Source organism: Odocoileus virginianus, chromosome 1, assembly GCF_023699985.2.
Source record: "Odocoileus virginianus isolate 20LAN1187 ecotype Illinois chromosome 1, Ovbor_1.2, whole genome shotgun sequence".
NCBI classification, from domain to species: Eukaryota; Metazoa; Chordata; class Mammalia; order Artiodactyla; family Cervidae; genus Odocoileus; species Odocoileus virginianus.
In genome coordinates, this window is record NC_069674.1 from 67138116 (window position 1) to 67159015 (window position 20900).

Here is a 20900-nt window from a genome sequence, read left to right on the forward strand (position 1 = left end):
TATTCAAGAATAAGAATAACTGGTTTTTAATACAATTCATGACTAGAATGGCAGTTTCAGGGATTCCTTCTAGAACTTGTCTCATGGACAGTCATTTTTCAAGTATAGATTAATTTTTATATTTATACAGTTGCACTAAAGCCATATTCTACATTTTTCTACTTTGAGTAGGATAAAATATACAACAAATGTGCTGATGAGAAGTGCAGTGAGCTACCAGTCCTGTTAAAATCACATCAGTCTAAAAATCGGCTAAAACACTATGTGCTGCTTTTCCTATAGATTTCTCCCCTGAGAACATGCGGCCTCGGGCAGTGGCAGCATCACAGAAAGGGCACGCACGGTGGCCGAGAGAGATGCGGGTGCTGGGTCGGCCCACACTCATCTGCAAGACCTTCCAGACTCGCATCACTTTTGTGTGCCTGAGAATTTTTGTCTGTCTAAAGGGTGATGGGGCACTGAGGGAAGGCACTATGCACTAATGTAAGGAGGTTCTAGAGTCAAATACCAACCAAACCAAAGTGATTCCTGTATGGTCTTTGGGGTTCTCATATACTCCTACTATTCAATACAATTAAACAGCAGAGTGAATTTCTGAGGTGTTTCATTGAAGAAAGCTGCTAATGGTACCAGAATCATGACTTTGATTTACACGTGAGACCATTCTAAAACCACAGAGTCCCTCTCCAGCCCTACAGGTCACCGGGGTCTAAGGGATGAGGGGCTGAAGGATCCACAGAGCATGCGGTACTGATGCATGAAGGCACCTCCCACAGCCCAGAACGGGGTGCAGAGCCTACGCAGACCGGCAGGGGGGGGGGACCACTTCCTGTGAAGCCTCTGAGTGGAACACAGCGGGGCCCAGAGAAGCCAACGTAACCCAGCAAACGAGACTGGGAGGTGATCCGTGTTCTACACGAGGGGGAGAGGCTAAGGATTCCAAACACCTCATCAGCACTTCCTCACTGCTTAACAGAAGTGAAGAAACGAAGGCTCGGCTCAGGCTGCTCTCCTTTAATATTTTAGGGTTGTTACCCAAGTTTTGCTTAAAACACGCACTGTTCTTAGATGAAGTGAAACCCAACTTCAGTTTTCTGAAATTGTATTTTCAATATAAATACAAACCTTCTCACTTAAATAATTTCTCTGTAGAGTTTTTAACAGACAAATAGAATAATGCATAAACAACTTCTGGAAGGACACACAAACTACTCACTCTGCTGATGAGATGATGCTAAGGCAGTAGGAAAAGAGACTACCTTTTCACCTTAGGTCCCTCTGAATTTGAATTTTTTAAACCATGAGCATGCTTCACTTCATTAAGCAATAATAAAGGAAACTTTTTAGAAAACAGGTTGAGTTATACGGATGCAATATCCCAGATGCTGTGTCATACTGCTGTTTTCATGTTAACAAGAGTATCCAATTCTGTGACAGGTGTAACTAGCCCTCAAGGAAACTTAACAAATGAGGACGCTCCCAGTAAATGACTGAGATTTATTGATTCACCAAAAGTCAACAGTCATCCATACACTACATTATACCTCTTTCCTTGATCTAGCACAGTTTCACTGCACGAGTTCAAAGCAGGTTTATAGGCCCAGTTACATAGGAATAAGGGTAGACAGGCAATAGCAATTATTGTATGTTAATCCGTCAGTCATTATAACACATTGAGATTTTCACAAAAGGTTCATTACATTTTAGGAGCAAAGTTACACAAAACTTACCTATCAATTACATAAAAGTTGTCGCCATCATCACCTTGATCAATTACATGTTCCCCTTCTTTAACCAATTTTTCAAACATGGCATCTAATACTTGAGACATCTGCTCCTATTTTTCAAAAATAAAAGACATAATCTTTGGTATCTAGAACATGTTTTCTTAAAGAACCACAATTAGCTCTATATTTTTGTAAACAAGCTCAAAGAAATGGAAATATCATGACTGCCATTGAATCTTGTAAAAAAACATACGGAACAGTCCCCTCCTCATCACATACAAACCAGATGATTCTATATTTACTCTCATATTCAGTACCTGAATAAAAGTAATTATAATTGGTCTATTTCAGAATCTTTGCCACGATCACCACTTTAATACAAAAGGAAACTAACCATCAAATCATCATATATCTTGTGAAATATAACCTTAGCAACCAAAATTATCAGGTTAATAAAGAGCTATTGCAAATGCCTTTTAAAGATATCTAAACTTTAAAAAACCTTTCCTATTTTAATCATCATTGTAATTTATAAATATTTAGCCAATTTAAACCCTTACGCCAATGCTTCTTGGTTCAGCACCAAAAACAATATAGAACCAAAAAAAAAAAAAACCCAAAAATGATTGCAGCAAATGTTCCATCCATGTCCTTTGTCACTAAGGTTCTCTTCAAGAAGCAACCATGTCCCTCCCTAGGACAGATATATTAAAACTGAAGCCAGAGACATCAAACCTATCAGTCAACAACTATCTTGAAACTTTGTTCTTCTAAAGTGTGCTTGACAAGGGTTAAGGATAAACCCTGGATAGTGAGAATAAACTAGAAGGCCAAAGAAATCTTCCTTCAGAACAAGTCCTGGGACAATTCAAAGGTCTTTGGGTAGTTAGAACAAATGCGTATGGAGAAAGTGTGGTGATAGTAACAGAAAATTTAGAAGACATAGGAAGGTTTTAAGTCACTCTCTATGGATAAAAAAAGACAGCAACTCCAGCCTCCCAGGCCAAAATTAACTATTACTATAAACAAATAAGGATCTGAAGATAGATTAGAGGGGGGGTGGAGATGCAAGTGGAAAACACAGGTTGAAGAAACAAAATATTCTGGCTCAAAAGCACAAACAGACTACGTGTGATTCTCTTCTTCTTGAGACCCCATTAATATTTCACAGGGACCATGAAGGTACGACACCACAAAGACGAGAACAGCAAGAGGAAAACTGGAGGAGAGATTTCCAGGCAAAGAGAAGTTACATGAGGGCAGGGAGAGGGTGCCGCCCAGAGATGGGCAGGGGGCCTGCAGCGTGGAGGGGCCGCCCAGCTGTCGGAGCACCAGAAGCTCCGGACTGGGAAACACCTGGCCTGCTCAGACTGGGACTGAGACACTGCTGAAGACAGAGGCATAGATCCCAAGTCCTCCAGGATCAAATGTCTGCATCCTGAACACAGAACACTAGCAACCAAGTATTAATCCCAACTCTTCCTAGACAAGAGATCAGAGTCAGGCTCTCAGGAGAAACTAAATAAACAGGACAGAACTAGAACAGTTACTGTGAAGACTGGTGCCCTGGAACAAGGACCTTCACCTGCTTGGATGAGGGGTTCCTCCACGTGAACAGCTGGCTCCTTGCCACCCATCCAGCAGGACACTGATGGACAGGCCTGCCCTACTTACTCAGGGGTCCTCGTCAGCTTTGCAGAGCCCCTCTGTGAGCCTACAAGACTAAGATAAACAGCGGGAAAACACCAATGAGCTAGAAAACTCAAGAACAGTGATGAGCTTTCAGAAAGTTTTACTCTATATACCCAGAGATGTTCAAGATGATGTCATAATCGTGAGATGAAAAACAGGATGATCAGAAAAAGTGCAAGAGAAAAATGGGCAAGCTCAAAATTGAAAACATCACTACCAAATTTTTTTTCCTTTCAACTATTTTATCTTTTAGGTCAGTTTTAGGTTCACAGCAAAATGGAGCAAAAAAGTATAAAGAATTGTCCTAAACCCGCTGCTTCCCCATGCCTCTCCTCTATTAACATGCCCCAGAAGAGGGTACGCTTATTACAAGTGATAAACGTACAATGACATCAATAACACTCAAAGTCCACAGCTGACATCAGGTTCACTCTTGGTGCTATACACTCAGTGGTTTAAACAAAGGTACCCACAAAGGTAAAAATGTACCCACCACTACAGAATCTTCTGTAAGTAAATAAAGAACTAAGAAGGTAAATTAAAATAAAAAACTTAAAAAGAAAGTCGACAGATGAAAAGATAGGAGTCAGGAACAAAGTGATATCAGAGACAACAAATGAAAGAAAATAATTAGGACAGTGAGGAATCAATTTTCCAGTACCAAAGGATGCAAGTTTTCAGACTGAAAGGGCTCACTCATGGGCCAGCACCTCCACACTCACACGACAGTGTAGCTTCAGGACATCAAAGATCCAGAACTGACTGCAAGGCTTCCAGAAAAAGAGGAAGGAACTCAAAAATATAAAAAAATGTTTGACTTCTCTCAGAGGAATGCAAATTAAAATGGAAAGGAGACACTCTTTTTTACCTGTTAGATTCAGAAACATAAAAATGTTAGACTGCGGGCAGGAGGAGTCCTCCTGAAGATGGTTGATGGAACAAGGCCTCTAAGGAAGTTCGGCAACAGTCAATAACACTTTGAAGGTGGTCCTGTCACCTCTCATTCCTCGTCTAGGATGTTATTCTATGCACATTTTTGAAATGACATGTGCACAGGCATTTTTTCATTGCAAAATGTGCATCATAAGAGCAAAGAATTGAAAAAGCAAATTTATCTCAAGGCTCTGGATAAATAAGTTTGGTACATCCATACATCAGAAAGCTATGCAGCTAATAAAAAAAGAACATGAGGCTTTTAAGATCTCTGTCTTTTGCTGGAGTTGCTGACAAGCATGAGAACACTCAATGAAGGGCAGCCAGAAGTCTGAAACCCTGCCCTAGGTGGAACTCCAGTGAACACACCTGCTATCTGCTGTCACACTGATCATGTGCATGATTCCAGAGGCCGGAACTGGTATGGCTGGGTAGACGTTTCTGGAGATTTGGGAACGATGTGAAGACCTGCCTAAGGAGGAGAGCTGTCTAGCGGTGATGGAGCAAAGACATGAGTTCCCTGCTCCTGTCAAGGCAGGCTCCCCGCCTTACACATGCTCTCAAAAGGGCTCAGTGTTTTTCAAACTTTACTGGAACCCAGGACTTTGTAGAGGCGCTTCAGGGATCAGTTCTGTAAACAGCTTTTTTTTAATCATTTAAAAAATATTGAAACACAGCTGATTTACAGTGTGGTGTTTGTTTCAGGTGTATAGCAAAGTGATTCAGGTATACATATATATTTCAGATTTTTTTCCCTCATAGGTTATTACCAGATATTGAATATAGTTCCCTGTCCTATATAGTAGCTCCTACTTGATTATCTGTTATATATAATAATGTGTACATCTTAACCCCAAACTCATCCTTAAAGTGTATTCTAACCATTAAATATTAGAACTAAAGTAAATGAACATGTTCAGATGGCTATATACATTAACACAAAATTTTTTATAAATTGAAATTTCATATAACATAAAATTAACCATTTAAAAGTGAACATGTTAGTAGCCATAAAGTTGTGCAACCACCATCTGTATCTAGTTCCCAAACATTTTCATCACCCTGAAAGGAAACCCTGTGTCCATTAAGCAGTCAGTTCCCATTTTTTTCTCCTACTAGGCCCTGGCAACTACCAACCTGCTTTCTGTCTCTTTTGGATATTTCATATGATGGGGCTTTCTTTGTGGCTCAGACAGCAAAGAATTTGCCTGAAATGCAGGAGACCCAGGTTTGATCCTTGGGTTGGGAAGATCCCCTGGAGAAGGGAATGGCTACCCACTCCGGTATTCTTGCCTGGAGAATCCCATGGACAGAGGAGCCTGGTGGGCTACAGTCCACAGGGTCACAGAGAGTCAGACACACACTGGAATCACACAGTATGTGACTTTTAGTGACTGGCTTACCTTACTCATTATAAGGTTTTTGAAGTTCATCTATGTTGTAGCATATATCCTTGTTGTTTAGTCACTAAGTTGCATCTGACTCTTTACAACCCCATGGACTGGTAGCCCTACCAGGCTCCTCGGTCCGTGGGACTTCCCAGGCAAGAGTACTGGAATGGGTTGCCATTTCCTTCTCCAGGGGATCTTCTTAACCAGGGATTGAACCCACATCTTGTTGGCAGGTGGTTCTTTACCACTGAGCCACCAGGGAAGCTTCATTCCTTTTCATGGATGAATAATATTCCACTTTAAATATGTATATAAAGTAGAGTTTGGTAAAAATACATATATGTATATATATTACATGTAAATTTTGTTCTATGTATATATATATGTGCACACACACACACACCACAAATTACTTTTCTATTCATCTTCAATGGGCATTCGGGTTACTTCCACCTTTTGACAATTGTGAACAGTGTGACTATGAACAATCATATACAACTATTTGTTGGAACACCTTTTTCAGTTCTTCTGGATTTAAACCTAGGAGTGAAACTGCTGAGTCATATGGTAATTCTGTGTTTAACTCTGAAAAGCCATCAACCTATTTTCCACAGTGCCTGAACTATTTTACTTTACCACCAGCAATGTACTAGGTTCTGATTTCTCCATATCGTCACCAACACCTGTTATTTCCCTTTTTTAAAAACTTATACCATCCTAGAGGGGGCGAAGTGGTATTTCATTGTGGTTCTGACCTGTATTTTCACTTGTGACTAACCATTTTAAGAATCTTTTCATGTGCTTATTGGTCATTTGTATGTTATCTTTGGAGAAAAGTCTATTTAAGAACTCCACACATTTTTAAGTTAAACCTGTCTGTCTTTTTGTTGTCGAGCTACTAGTTCTTTCCATGTTCTAGATGTAAGGCCCTTATCATTTATATATGATACAAATACACACACACACACATATATATATATTTGTGGTATATGTGTGTATGTACACATGATTTGCAAATACTCCATTCTGTACATTGTCTTTTTACTTTAGTGCATGATGTCTTTTGATGTACAAAATTTGCTACCTTTATGAAGTCCAATTTATCTTTTTCTTTTCTTACTCTTGACTTCAGTGTCTAAGAAACACTGCTAACTTCAAGATTATGAAGACTTCCCCTTGTGTTTTCTTCTAAGAGTTTTACAATTTCAGAGCTTATGTATAGCTCTTTGGTCCATTTTGAGTTAATTCTTCTACATGGTGTGAGGTAGGAGTCCTACCTTGTTCTTTTGCGTGTGGAAATCCAGTTGTCCTTTCACCATTTATTGAAAAGACTGTTCTTTCCCCAGTGAGTGATCTTGGCATTTTTGTTGAAATCAAATGACTACCAATGTATGGGTTTGTTTCTAGACTCTCAATTCTACTCCATTGTTCTCTATGCCTATCTGTATGCCAGTAACACATTCTTTTGATTACTGTAGCTTTGTAGTAAATACTTTTTAAAATTTACTTATTTATTTTATTAAAGTATGGTTGATACACAATATCGGGTTAGTTTCAGGTGGTAGAGTAAAAGTTTTGACATTTGCAAGTGTGAGTCTTCCAACTTTGTTCTTTTTCAACATTATTTTTACTTCCTGTATGGGGCCCCTCTTGTATGTACAATGTTAAAACATTAGACAATTGCAAAACATAATGTGTGTCCATGGTTTAGCTTTATACACATAAATGTTACCAATTTAAACTTTTATAAATAATTTTTAAAAAGAATATGTAATCTCTGTAAATACAAATATACTGTTTAGTTTAAAAAAAAAAAAAACCAGGCAGAATACTGTGTAGAGTTTGCTGCCACTAAAATTTTTGAAAGAATTACCTGTATATACATAGCATAACCCTGGAAAAATATGCATCTTAGTGCTAAAAGAACTTGACTCCTGAGAAACTGGATTGCTGGGAAACAGGGATAGAAGGGAGATTCCCTTTCACTGACTACTTTTTGTTCCTTTTGAATTTTTAAAAATTATATATGCATATGTTGTTGTTGTTGTTTAGTCGCTAAGTCATGTCCTACTTTTTGCAACCCCATAGACTGTAACCTGCCAGGCTCCTCTGTTCATGGGGATTTCCCAGGCAAGAATACTGGAGGAGGTTCCCATTTCCTTCTCCAGGGGATCTTCCCTGACCAAAGGATTGAACCTTGTCTCCTAAATCTCCTGCATTGTCAGGCAGATTCTTCACCAATGAGCCACCAGGGAAGCCCATATATGCATACTTATTTAATTTAATTAATTAAATTGCCCAACTCTCCAATTGAACCCAGAATGTAATACTGTATCTTTGAGTGAGTTAAGAAAAACTTTTGGAAGAAAGATGGTGGTCAGTTTGCAGGCAGTGGCTTTCATCCCCTTCCTGGGTCCCTGTGTGAGCTCTGGCACCTACTTGTTAAAGAACAGCCAGGGCTGGAGATGAAGCCAATGGGTCTGTAAAATAGTGTGATGCTAATTGGCCCCACGGGACTGAATGAGTTCATTGATCCAGGCAACGTATGGTCACCTATCAAAATTACAAAGTTTGATTAAATGGTTTACAAATATTTTATTTTTGCTTACTATTTATATTTCAACTTATTTAGAGCAGGTGGAGGGGGAATATCAACTTCATTGATTAGCTCTAGTCCTGGATGTTAAATGTAAAAAAGGATGAAATATAGTGCTATATAATAATTTTTTGTTATCTTGGAATTAGCTGCATTTTAAAATATTATGAAGCTTAAGAATTCATACATGGATGTATGAAAAAGTAATCCCTGCTAAAATACAGAACAATTATTTCTTTTAGAACTTCTCTGTGTGACAGGTGTCTGTTCTAGTCAATCAAAATGTAATTTCCCCATAATTATGCACAGAGTGCAAAGAATGTAGGAAATATTTAATATGCAGAGGCTTATCTTGGGGACTGACAGCTCCTGTAGGAAAACCACATCTTATTCGCCTACAGAATGCAAATTCGAGACTGAGCTCAGTAAAAGGGCCCTGACTCCCTTAAAAAATAACAATTTACTCTCCATTAATGAAAGAACCTATCATATAGCATAGGACAATTATTTCAGTTTGCCTCAAATTAGAAGTATTTCAGAAGAAAAATGGCATACTGAGTTGAGCATTAAAATATTCATGAAAAGAATATCTTCAAAGAGATTAATAATTATAAATGCTGGGCTCAATGTATGAGTATACAGAACTCCAAGAAAAAATGTCCTGAGGTCTAGGAGGGGCTAGATTTTCAAGCTAAACAACGCCTTTAGGAAAGTCAAATGAGATAGTGGATACAAAGCCACTAATTCGTAATTATGGCCTCCCCTTCCTCCTTCCAGGTTTTTCCTTTTCAGGGAAAGGCACCAGACACCGGGGGTCATCCAAGACTCTTTCTGTTAGGTCTCAATTCATTTGATCACCAGGGACCAACTTCTGTTCGTCCTGAGAACTTTATGAAACCATTACTTTCTCCCCTTCCTTAGCTGAGCCTGTTTCTTTTCCCCTTAGCAACGCATGGATCTCCGTTTCCTCACTGAGCTCCATCCTTTTGTTCCTGACCTGTCCCTCTCCCCTTTAATTCCACCCCTACACTGTCACCAGAGACCTCAGACACCCCTGACTGTTACTGTCTGCTTAAAATGCTACTGCCTACAGAGTGTGTGTCCACGGCTCCTGTGTGGCATGCGCACTGGTTCTTGCTGACGCAGCACATACATCTCAGCCCCCACCAGAGGGTGTCTTCCACTTCAGACTCCACTGTTGACACTCTCCATTTTTTGCTTTCAGCTGGCGATTTCTGACTCATTTTCCGAGGCTCAGTTCAGGTGTCTCTCTGGCTTCCTGGATCCTCAGGTGGGGCTGAGAAGCCCTCATCCTTCCCTAGCCCTGACCATATTACGGCATTTATCACATTTTACCAAATGGATTTTTATGTGTATTTGAATCCCTCACCAAGTATAAGTTCCAAGAGCACAAGAACTATGTCTAAGTATTTTTGTGGCATCCTACGCTTTATACAGGCCCTGGAACACAGTGGGTGGTCAAGGAATTGACCTGAAAGGAGCTGCTATATGATATGCAGATTATGTAAGTGGAATATGTAATTCAATTTAAATGCATTTGGGTTATGGCAAAAATATATATATGATAAAAAACTAGAAATTTGCTTAAAAAATGAACTTAAACTCTTCAACCTGCTATGTTTGGGGATAAATTTCTTATTTCAAGTGGTTATTTTCTGAGAAAAATTAATTTTTACTTATTTATATTCGGTATTGTTCTTAGAAGGATTTCAGGTAGTAGGGAAATAAATCAAGATGGTATGAGATCAAATTCAAAAAAAGATCTTTTGGAAACAACCATATAAATATGTTTACTTCTTCCCGATAAAATATTCAACAATGGTAATTTATGAACTTGGTAATTTCATGAACTGACTTTTTCTTTTTTGTCCTTACAAGCTGTGACCTTTAAATATATACATATATACTGAAGACAGTCAACATAGCAGAAAAATCTTTAAAAAGTCTAAAAAAAATCCTATGTTTATAAAACCATTGTATTTAAGTAAAGATGCTCCCTGCTAGAATACACAGGAAAAGTTTCATTATTATTATTATTTAAAATGCAATCAAACTTTTCACAATGCTTTGAAAGAATTAAAGCTGCAATGGTAAGAAAAATCAATTTACTTTAGAAGATGGAACAGAACAGGCAATGTCCGAGGAAACTATTAACTGGGAGCTATTTCACTGATGCCTGTTATCACTGCTGAAGCATTAAAATACTGGTTGAAATGAATAGGAAAGTAAACAAACAAAATACCATATGGTAGTACCAAAATACTGCCCTAGAGTGTCTTCACACTGGGTTCTAGTCCTTCTTATTCAAAGTGTGGCTGCGAGAGGAGAGCACTGCTCTCACCTGGGAGCCTGTGAGAATTACACACTCAGGCCCCACCTCTGATCTACTCACCAGAATCTGCATTTTAAACAAGATCCTCTGATGATGTATAGGCATATTAAAGTTTAAGAAACTGTTTTTGGTAACCCTGAAATTTTCCCATGCAAAGTTCTGGCCTGAAAATAAAATTCTCCTTGCTGAAGTCTACCCCTAAGGATAAAACTAAGGGTTAATTTCACAGCTGTCTTCTGTGTCTATCTGAAGCAAAATTCAATACTAAATTGATTAATTCCAATACCAAAATTACCATCTTAGACACACACACACAGACAATGCTGTCTCTTTTCACTAACAACTATTTGAATTCATTTTGGTGAAAGATCACTAGAGATCATAGTTTCCATGTCCTTTGTTTCATAGAATCATTATCATTCTAGATAAAAGAAATCTAAGATTATCAGGAAGCCCATCAAAATCTTTTAGTCCCTTATTCTACTATTTAATACTACCAGGAAATTTTTCCACTCATAAACTAAATTCCTACACTTTCTAATCTTAATTCCATTTCTTATTCTTCCATTATTAGTTACCAGCAACCCCACTCTTTACAGCTTTAGTTTAGGTGATAATTCTGGAGGACCTGGATCAAAGTGGACAAAACTTGTACTATGTGGTCCTAAAATAAAGTCTCCAAAGTTACAAAATGTAATCTGTGATCCTGGAGGATATAACATAAACATAACTAGTATCAAAAACCAGGAGCTTTAAAAAGTAATTTCAGGGTATAATATGACCCAGCATAGAAGACTTGGTATAATGCAGCATAAAATGTATTATAAAGTATTCTTTATAAAAATGGCCTTCATGGGATGGGGAGGGAGGATCAGGATGGGGAACACATGTAAATCCATGGCTGATTCATGTCAATGTATGGCAAAAACCACTACAATATTGTAAAGTAATTAGCCTTCAACTAATGAAAATAAATGAAAAAAATAAATAAATTTTTAAAAATTACCCTCTAAAAAAGACTTCATCTTTAAGAGGGGGGTTTGATTTAATGTTTTCTTCTCTCAGGCATCAATCTGAAAACTATTAAGATGTTCAGTCTGACCAAAAAAAGAACTGAAATAAGTTATAAAAGTTGACTCAGGTTTCACATGAGGACATGGTAGCAAGGGTTCTTTCCCAAATGACCATATAGCAATGAATAAGCATAATCTGCAATGAAGGAAGCAGGGCATTGAGGTCAGAGTGCAGGGCAAAGTCTGAATAGCATGATCACTCGTTCTGAGAGAGGGGTTTCTAGAAATACATCCCAAACCGAAGATGAGAGATTTCAAAACTTTTATGAAGAAAAAAAAAATCCTTCTACCTTTTAAATCAAGTAGAAGTTTACTTTTAAAATATGTATAATATCAAAGTCATACATTAAAATATAATATTGGCTGCTGAGAGAGGCACTCCCCCATGGGCCCTGCATACCCCTACTGAATGGACGAAGAATGCAGTCTTAGCCTCTCTTCATCCGGGCCACTTCTCAGGGCTGTGTCTGCAGTAACCTTTGAGGAATGACCCAATGCCTTCTTCCGGCACACAGCAGGCACTCACACTTGGTCTGACAGCAGGGACCCCTCAGCAACCAGGATACAACCCAATGCACACGCAGGCATCCATGGTGGGGCCTTTCCATTGCCCTGGGTGGTGTCAGCTTGTCAAGAGGGTGAAATCCAAGACCCTGCACAGTTCTTCATGTGGACACTGAAAAAAATCATCTCTGTTATTGAGATTTATCTTACCGGATCCAGGTTCTTAAATAGCAGGATATCTTTGCAAGCCTCTTGCAATCGATTTCTTTGATCGTCAGTTTTGGGATGTATAATCTACAAGAACACCAAATCCACAATTAGACTATTCCCCTTATTCATAACAGATAAAATTTCCTAGCAGGTCATTAGAAGGAAGAATGGTTACGGCTGAGGTTCACTTTAGGTGACTAGACATTAACTACCAGCCTGCTAATAGGGGAAAGTAATACAATTTGTCTCAGGGAGGTGGTGGACCTTAATCAACACAGCACTTGAATGTTTTTCAAAGACGTGTTTCCCCCAGGTTAGCAGGTTCATTCTGTAAAGGTCTGGACTGGCTAATCACTAAAGACTCTGAAGGTCCAGCGGGAACATAAAAAAGAACTAAATGTTACAACAGTTATGTTGAAAATCTACAGACTGTCTTTATTCTGTTTGTGTGCTAAGTCCCCTCAGGTGTATCTGACTCTCTGTGACCTCACCTGGAAGCCCATCAAAATCTTTTAGTCCCTATTCTACTATTTAATACTACCAGGAAATTTTTCCACTAATAGTCTGCCAGGCTCCTGTGTTCACAGGATTCTCCAGGCAAGAATAGTGAAGTGGATTGCCATGCCCTCCTCCAGGGGATCTTCCCGACCCAGGGATCAAACCCTTATATCTCATGTCTCCCACATTGGCAGGCAGATTCTTTGCCACAAGCACCACCTGGGAAGCCCTTACGCTATGTAATACTCTTTTAATATTCTTTAATACTGTTTCATACTTTTTACCACTAAACTTAATGCTCTTTCAGAATGTAGCCCCTTCAAAACTTGTTAAAATCTCTAGATGTGAGTAAATTCTTACCTGTATATTAGATATTAAATACATTTTTATGCATAACACATGTAACTGAGCCCACACGGAGTGGTTTTCCACAGGGAGCAAGCAACCATGTACTGTCACAGCAGGAGCCTATGGATCTGAGGGAAAATGAACCAAATCTCCTGGTGCGCTCATTTGAGAATGAGCTCAAAGAAGACCACTGCACTAGATGCTCAAACTTTCAGCCTGGAGGGTGAAGGCCAAGAGGATGCCCTCTGTAAGTGAGCTGACCGACTCTTCAGAGTCCCTTCTGACCACCAGAAGGCTCAACTGACTTGGACCCAAAGGCCCATTCTTTTGTGAACATGGGTACCATATAACTATAAAATGGGGTAACGAGGCAAGACATGGTCCTAAAAGCAGAAGACACCTAGTGGGTCTCCTGGAGACCCATGCATCACCTTTTCCTACTCTAATGTCACACACACAGTGACGGAGGACATGATGATGAGCAGGGGCCCCACCATCAGAACAACCAGGATCAGCTGGGGCTTAGCTTTGTGTCCATGACTATACCAGAACTCACAATGGGAAATTAAAACCAGCATTTCAAACCCACCTCAGATGGCTAGAAGCCAGAGGCCCAAGAAGAACTGAGGAAAGGTACAGCACATGTGTACTATTTATGTGTGTACTGTTCACATACTATTAGCCAGTGAGAGAAGGAAGCTGTTGCAGATTTTTCTTTAAAAGGGTAAGGGACATGCAAACTAGTGTTTCCTATCTAACCAATATTCACATCAAACTAGACTCTATTATGGCATGTGGATTATTATTATGGTAGCAGATCCTGCTGCCTAACAACTCACTGCTATTTAAGAAACTTAAAAAATTTGGATATGAACTAAATCATGCCAACCAAAATTCATATCTACCTACGTCAAATAAGGATGATTTTAACACAATCAAACAGAATAAAACAAAAAGTTATTTCTCACTTCACAAAAACCATCTGGAACTTCAAGCTAAAGTGATCATAAATGTTTGCCTACTGAGAAGCTCTCTCCTCAGAGAGAAAAGGTTGGGGATACCATGTCACAGATGCTGAAAATAATTTCCTGAGCCCAAGATGGAGCCACCCCTGCCCAGGGTGCCACATCAGCAAAGCAAAGCCTAGATCACTCCCATGTCTCTAGAGGTGCTCCACTTTGCCAGCAATACAGTATATCCAGTCAGCCGATCCCCAAAGGCCAAGCCAAATCTGGGCTCTATGCTCACTTCCTTGTTCCTCATTCACTTTCTGTTTTTTTCTTCCTTGTTCCTTATTCTTTATCCTCTAAAAGCTTCCTGACCTCCACCCCATTTTGCAGTTCTCTGGACGCTTGGGAATGGAGACTGCCTGCTTCATGCAGCATTAAATAAAATTTATATCACCTAAACTGTCTTCTTTAATCATTTTCAACACCATATTGCACCTGATTTACTTTCGTCATCAATTTAAGTCTTTCTCCCCCAACCCATTCACTTTGTATGAACACCTCACACAACACCCCATCATCTTCTCTCTCTCTCCTGCTACTTCTCTTAAGAGTTCACAGTTCCAAATTCTGTCTCTCCATCCTGCCACCACTGCTACTGCGTACTGCTCTCCTCCCTCCTTTCTTTTTTCCCCTCTCTTCCTTCTGCCTGCCATCACTCGTCAGGGTCTTTTATCTATCACAGTCGCCCCTCACCCTCAACCTCTGCCATTAAAATTCCTGCTCCGCATCCTGAAAAGCAAACAGTCAGAAATCAGGTGAATCTTTGAAGCTCCGCCCTCTCTGCCGTCTACCAACTGTTCAGATGCTCTCCTCCTCCTACAGACTCATTTCCTTCTGTTGGGTTTGGTGCGATCCGACATCTGAGATCTGCATCTGGACAATTAAGGTCTTCTGCAATGTGCCCAAGCGTGATTTCTACTAGGGGCAATTTTGTTTTTCATTATTTATTTCTGATTTCAAGATACAAATCTTTTTGTTCAAACAAATATTGATGTGGCATTTACCATGTGCCAGGCACTGTTTTAAGGGCTTCACAAACATTAATTCGTTTTATTCTAGTAATAGGCAGTGTACATGGCACAGTGGTAAAGAATCTGCCTGCCAATGCAGGAGACCCAAGAGACATGGGTTTAATACCTGGGTTGGGAAGATTCCCTGGGGTAGGAAATGGCAACCCACTCCAGTATTCTTGCCTGGAAAATTCCATGGACAGAGGAGCCTGGCAGGCTATAGTCCACAGGGTCACATTCCATTGGGTACAACTGAGCGCGCACACACATACATCACAGTAACAGGCCCCAGGAAGCAGGTGACTGCTCAGTGAAATAAGTCAGAGAAAGACAAACACTGCATGACCTCTCAAACGGAGAAATGTAAGAAAATTAACTTGCCCAGGCAACTTCTTCCATGTGACACAGTTCAGACGTTGTAGTGCTGGGATTCACCCCAGGCAGGCTAGCCACAGAGTTCTTACTATCAGCCGAGGTCAGCACACCATTGCCTGAAGGTCAAATTTCTTTCTGTATGATCCCTACACTGAGAATGATTTTTTTTAATGACTGTGGGAGGATAATCAAAAGAATGTTTCCTAACGTATGAAAATTATAAGAAATTCAAACGTCCACAAGTAAAGTTTCACGGGTCACAGGCACATGTGTTCATTTATGTATCGTCTACGGCTGCTTCTAAGCTGTAACAGCAGAGCTGAAGAGCTGTGACAAATGGAATAGCCCCAAAGCATGAAGTATTTATTATTTGAAAATAGAATTCCCAGGAAAAAAAACTTTACAGGAAAAGTTTGTCAACTACTGCTATAAACCTGTGTTGCCTTTCAATTAAAAAAAAATAGAAGAAACAGTAAGACTGACTGACACGTTTTCTTTAAAGAAAACACTGTGCCTCTATTTTGTTAAGCAAGGGAAATCTGTACAAGATGTTTTCATATCTGTCCAATATGTTCTCCACACAGAGCTGAAAGTAATCTTTTAGAAGTTTAAATCAGAACACCCCATTCTGCAGAGTAAGCCCTCGGTAGAGGCCGTCACATCCGCACCTCCTCCTCGGCCTTCGCCTCAGACGCTCGGCTCCAGCCACACCAGCCCTCACTCAGCCTCCAACTCTTCCCACTCTGATGGGCTTGGCTTAACCCAAAATGAATGCACGGCAAGACTCTCTCCGCGTTCATCCTGTGGTCTCACTCAAGGAGCCCTTCTCCCACTATTCTGTTTCATTAGGGACCTAGCTGATCTGGGGGGGTTTGGTTTTAATTCCCTATACCCTATCACACTGTCCTTTCAACAGTTCATATTTTGTGACTGCTAATTTGCTAGCTTTCTGTTAGCTTCTGTTATTAGACTCTGAGCTCCAAGATGGCAAGGGCTTGTCCACCACATTCACCACTGTATACTTAGCATTCGACCAAATACGCAGAAAGCACTCCCAAAACATTTCATGGAGTACAAAACGAAGAAGTACTCCACTCTTAAATTTACTAGCTCTTCTCTGCCTGTTTCTACATGGTAGATGTACATAACCCTTACATTTTCATTTATTAAAGGTATTCCAAGTAAAATCTAATTTGTTATTTTCCAAAGTCAATCTTAAGTACTCAAATTTTCTTTGAATACATATTATTTTATAAAAAAAATAAATATCTATTTACACAACTCTGAGATTACAGGTTGTTGTTGTTTCTTAGTCACTAAGTTGTATCTGACTCTTCATGACCCTACAGACTGTAGCCCGCCAGGCTCCTCTGTCCATGGGATTCTCGAGGTAAGAATACTGGAGTGGGTTGCCATTTCCTTCCTTCAGGGGATCTCTCAGACACAGGGATCAAACTTATGTCTCCTGCTTGGCAGGCAGATTTTTTTTTTTTTTTCTTACCATTGACCCACCAGGGAAATCCAAAAAATAAACACAGTCTTTGAAATAAGACAAAATGTCCAGATGAAAAGTGAATTTATCAAAATGCACTGTATGTTTTCCTTATGGACATTTTCTAAAGCCAATTAATTTTGAAATCTGTAGCAATCATTTCTAAAGGCTATGGTACAAACTGCCTTATAGTGTCTATTGGTAAGACAAAAAATTGTACAGTTTTTAGCAACATGTTTAGAGAAGAGTCAACTTAATGAAAACCCCAAGACACTTTATTATATGGATTAATCATTAATTAATAACCAAAAATCCACTAATGTAACGTCGAAGGGTGTCACAGGCACAACTTGGGTTGAATGTGCAACCCACAAAGATGCCTCCTTCACCAGGAACTGCCCTTATCTATCTATTTATATACCTTTCAAAAAATTATAAAAATTATATTATAAAAATTATAAAAAATTATTTTAAAAAGTTGTGTTAGTTTCAGATATAAAGCAATTGTTTTATATATATATATATATGTTTTTCAGATTTTTTCCATTATAGGTTATTACAAATACTGAATATAGTTCACTGTGCCATGTTGGTCATTGTTCTTTACCTATTTTATAAATACATATATATATATAGTAGTGTGTGTATGTTAATCCCAAACACCTAATTTCTCTCTCCCCCAACTCCCACTATCTACTACAGTAGCCATAAATTTGTTTTCTATGCCTATGAGTCTATTTCTGTTTTGTAAATAAGTTGGCTTATACAATTTTTTAAGATTTCACATACAAGTAATGTCATATGATATCTGTCTTTGTCTTACTTTACCCAGTATAACAATTTCTAGGTTTATCTATGTTGCTACAGATGGCATTACTCCATTCTTTTTATGTCTGAGTAGTATTCTACTGTATATATTTACCACATCTTTCTCCATTCATCTGTTGATGGACATTTAGGTTGTTTCCAAGTCTTGGCTATTATATAAATGGTGCTGCTATGAACACCAGGGTACATGCATCTTTTTGAATTAAAGTTTTCTCTGGATATATGCCCAGGAGTGGGATGGATTGCAGGATACCCTCATTTATAAGTGAGACCCCACAGTTAAGTCTGTATTCCTTGGCCTGGCCCCCAACCCCAAGGTCAAGTCTGTGAAAACTCCCCACAAAGAAACTTGGATTGTGAACTCAGACAGACATAAAAGTTAGTGGTAGCTGAGTCCCTTTCAACTGATACTCTGAATGTACACCAGTGCTGTGAAAGGACCCCAGAGGGGTTGACTCCTGCCTGCCAGCCACAGCCTGGGGTTTTCTTTAACTCTTTCAGGAATTCTGTAAGATCTCCAAGCACATGTCCAATAATTCCCCAATGTTTTTGTTTTTTAATCTCAATGTGATTAGGGGTTTCTTTCCCCCAGCCAAATGACTCTTAACCTGGTATAGCCCCCCGCAACAAGACTGTCAGCAATTAGCTGGAGTGATCCAATCAAACCACTTTACTATGGCATGGACCAAATGGTAGCTAACAGTTGTCGAGTCCATGAGATACCATATATTGCTTTCAAACTATATTTTTAAATGTTCTTTTTAGTTTAAATTTTTACTAAGTCAAACCAGCTCATCAAACATCTCAATTACTAAGCTTTATCATATACATTTATACACAGATACAAAGAATGATGGGAGTAGGAAATGGCAACCCACTTCAACATTCTTGCCTGGAAAATTGCACGGAAAGAGGAGTCTGGAGGGCTAGAGTCCATGGCGTTGCAAAGAGTCGGATATGACTGAGCACATGTACATACAAACACACACACACACAAAATGCTATCTTCAAAGTAGCCTATTATTTTTTCGTTGAAATATATAAATAAAGTGTAGGATAGGGGAGGGTTTTTTGGACCACATTACAGTGGTTATAGAACATTAAACATTAGTGATGATACCTCGACCCTAAGGCAAGATAATTTTCAGACTGGAATTTATGGATGTCATAAAAATATGTAAGTTTTGGTTCTCAGAAGTGAATACTGCAAGTCTGGTACTGTCCCCATCATGGACAATTGTGAAATGGGATTTCCTTAAAAATCTTCTGTGTCATTTAAGGTTCCTGATCTTTCTATCACTGAATTTTATTTACATTTCAGGGAGCTTAATGATGTAATGACTTATGGACCCAGTATTCTGCTTTTCTATAAAACTCAACCTTATAGAAGTATTTTTCAGAGCTACAGAAATAGATTTTCTTTTCATTTTTTAACACCAAATGAAAAAAACGAAACTTTTGCAATGTACTCAAAAATAAATAAATAAATGACTGCTTTCCATTCCCAGGCTCAGTAACTGCCTATTTAGTTTACTTTCTACTAAATAAGTAATAGGAGAACAAAGCGAAAGGACATAGCTTAAAAAGTGTTTCAAACCAGACAAATTCTTGCAAAAACATTAGGCCCTCCAAATCAGTTTCTGAGCAAACAATCAGATACAGACTTTAAAAAATAATAACTGCTGTACTGACACTTTAGATGTAATTTTATTGTGTCTGTTGTTGTTTCAGAGTAAGCATCTGTTGTGATAAATTAGTAGGAGCAGGAGTCTTTTCCCAGTATTTTTCTTTGCTAGAAATACTTACTTGTCTAAGAAAAATAACATTATCACTTTGGGAAAGATAGCTAAAAACATTTTTCATCACAGGCTATATTTTTGCAAGAGAAATAAAAGCACAACTTCAGTGAGTTATTATGTCTATCTCTCCAAAGAGAGAGATGCTTTGGATCAAAGTAACCACACAGAACATGAAGCAGTAAGCTATCAGAGAGAAGACTATGAAAAGAAACAGTCAAAATAATTCCATTATGCTTTCTGTTAATCTATAAGCCTGTTAACATCTTTTCTATTATTATTTTCCTTATCCAAGACCAGAGTATAATGTAAAATTAATGCATTCAGTAAGTTACATACCCTGGATTCAGCATCATCTTCCTCTTCATCAGGATTATAAGCTTCTGCACATACTGTCAAGATAAACATGGAAATTTTAAAGATTCTTTCACCAAGAAACATGCTACAATAAATATGTCTTTTTTTAAATAAATATATCTTTAAAAATTAATGAACAAAAAGAATGCTGTGGTGTAAAAAAGCATGAATTCACTTCATCCAGGGCAAGTAGTCTACCCTGCAAAGCCAGTTTGCTACTGCAGTTTATAAGGAATTTACTATAAAGCTGCCCTTTTAGGCACTGATAACTTCTTTTCTTTCTTTTACTCAGAGATACATAGCTAACCTCTTTCACCTTCATTTCCAAGCTAGAGAAATGGTTAAGATAAAAAATTACTGGAAAGAACAGGCACACACAAAATCTAAGTCTGCTTTGAAATGGTCAATTTAATCATGCAATTATGAGTAACTTGCATAAATTATCCATAATTCAATCTTCCAGGAATAAATACTATTAATATTTTGCATATTCCTTTCCAGTCTTTATTCTGAGCTGAGTTGATACTGCATTCAAAATTTTAAAACTTGCTTTTTCATTTAACACTGTAAGAATTCTGCATGCGATTGGAAACATTTTATAAATATTTTTTAAAGACTGCCAATTATTTATCATAAGCTCCAATTTACTATTCCCCTAATGCTTGACACAAAACTGGCTTCTATTGAAACAACCTTGTAGTAAATAT

The 20900-nt window shown here is 38.6% G+C and overlaps 1 protein-coding gene across 1 annotated transcript in view; it reads right to left on the reverse strand.

Annotated features, from left to right (window-relative positions):
* PRKAR2B (protein kinase cAMP-dependent type II regulatory subunit beta) overlaps positions 1 to 20900 on the reverse strand; it is a 103670-nt gene that overhangs the window by 15146 nt on the left and 67624 nt on the right. Inside the window, exons 3-5 of the mRNA XM_070469162.1 lie at positions 20176 to 20228; positions 12480 to 12563; positions 1731 to 1837 (exon numbers count right to left, since the gene is read on the reverse strand). Coding sequence (XP_070325263.1) covers positions 1731 to 1837; positions 12480 to 12563; positions 20176 to 20228 — 244 coding nt within the window. The remainder of the gene's footprint in view (positions 1 to 1730; positions 1838 to 12479; positions 12564 to 20175; positions 20229 to 20900) is intronic.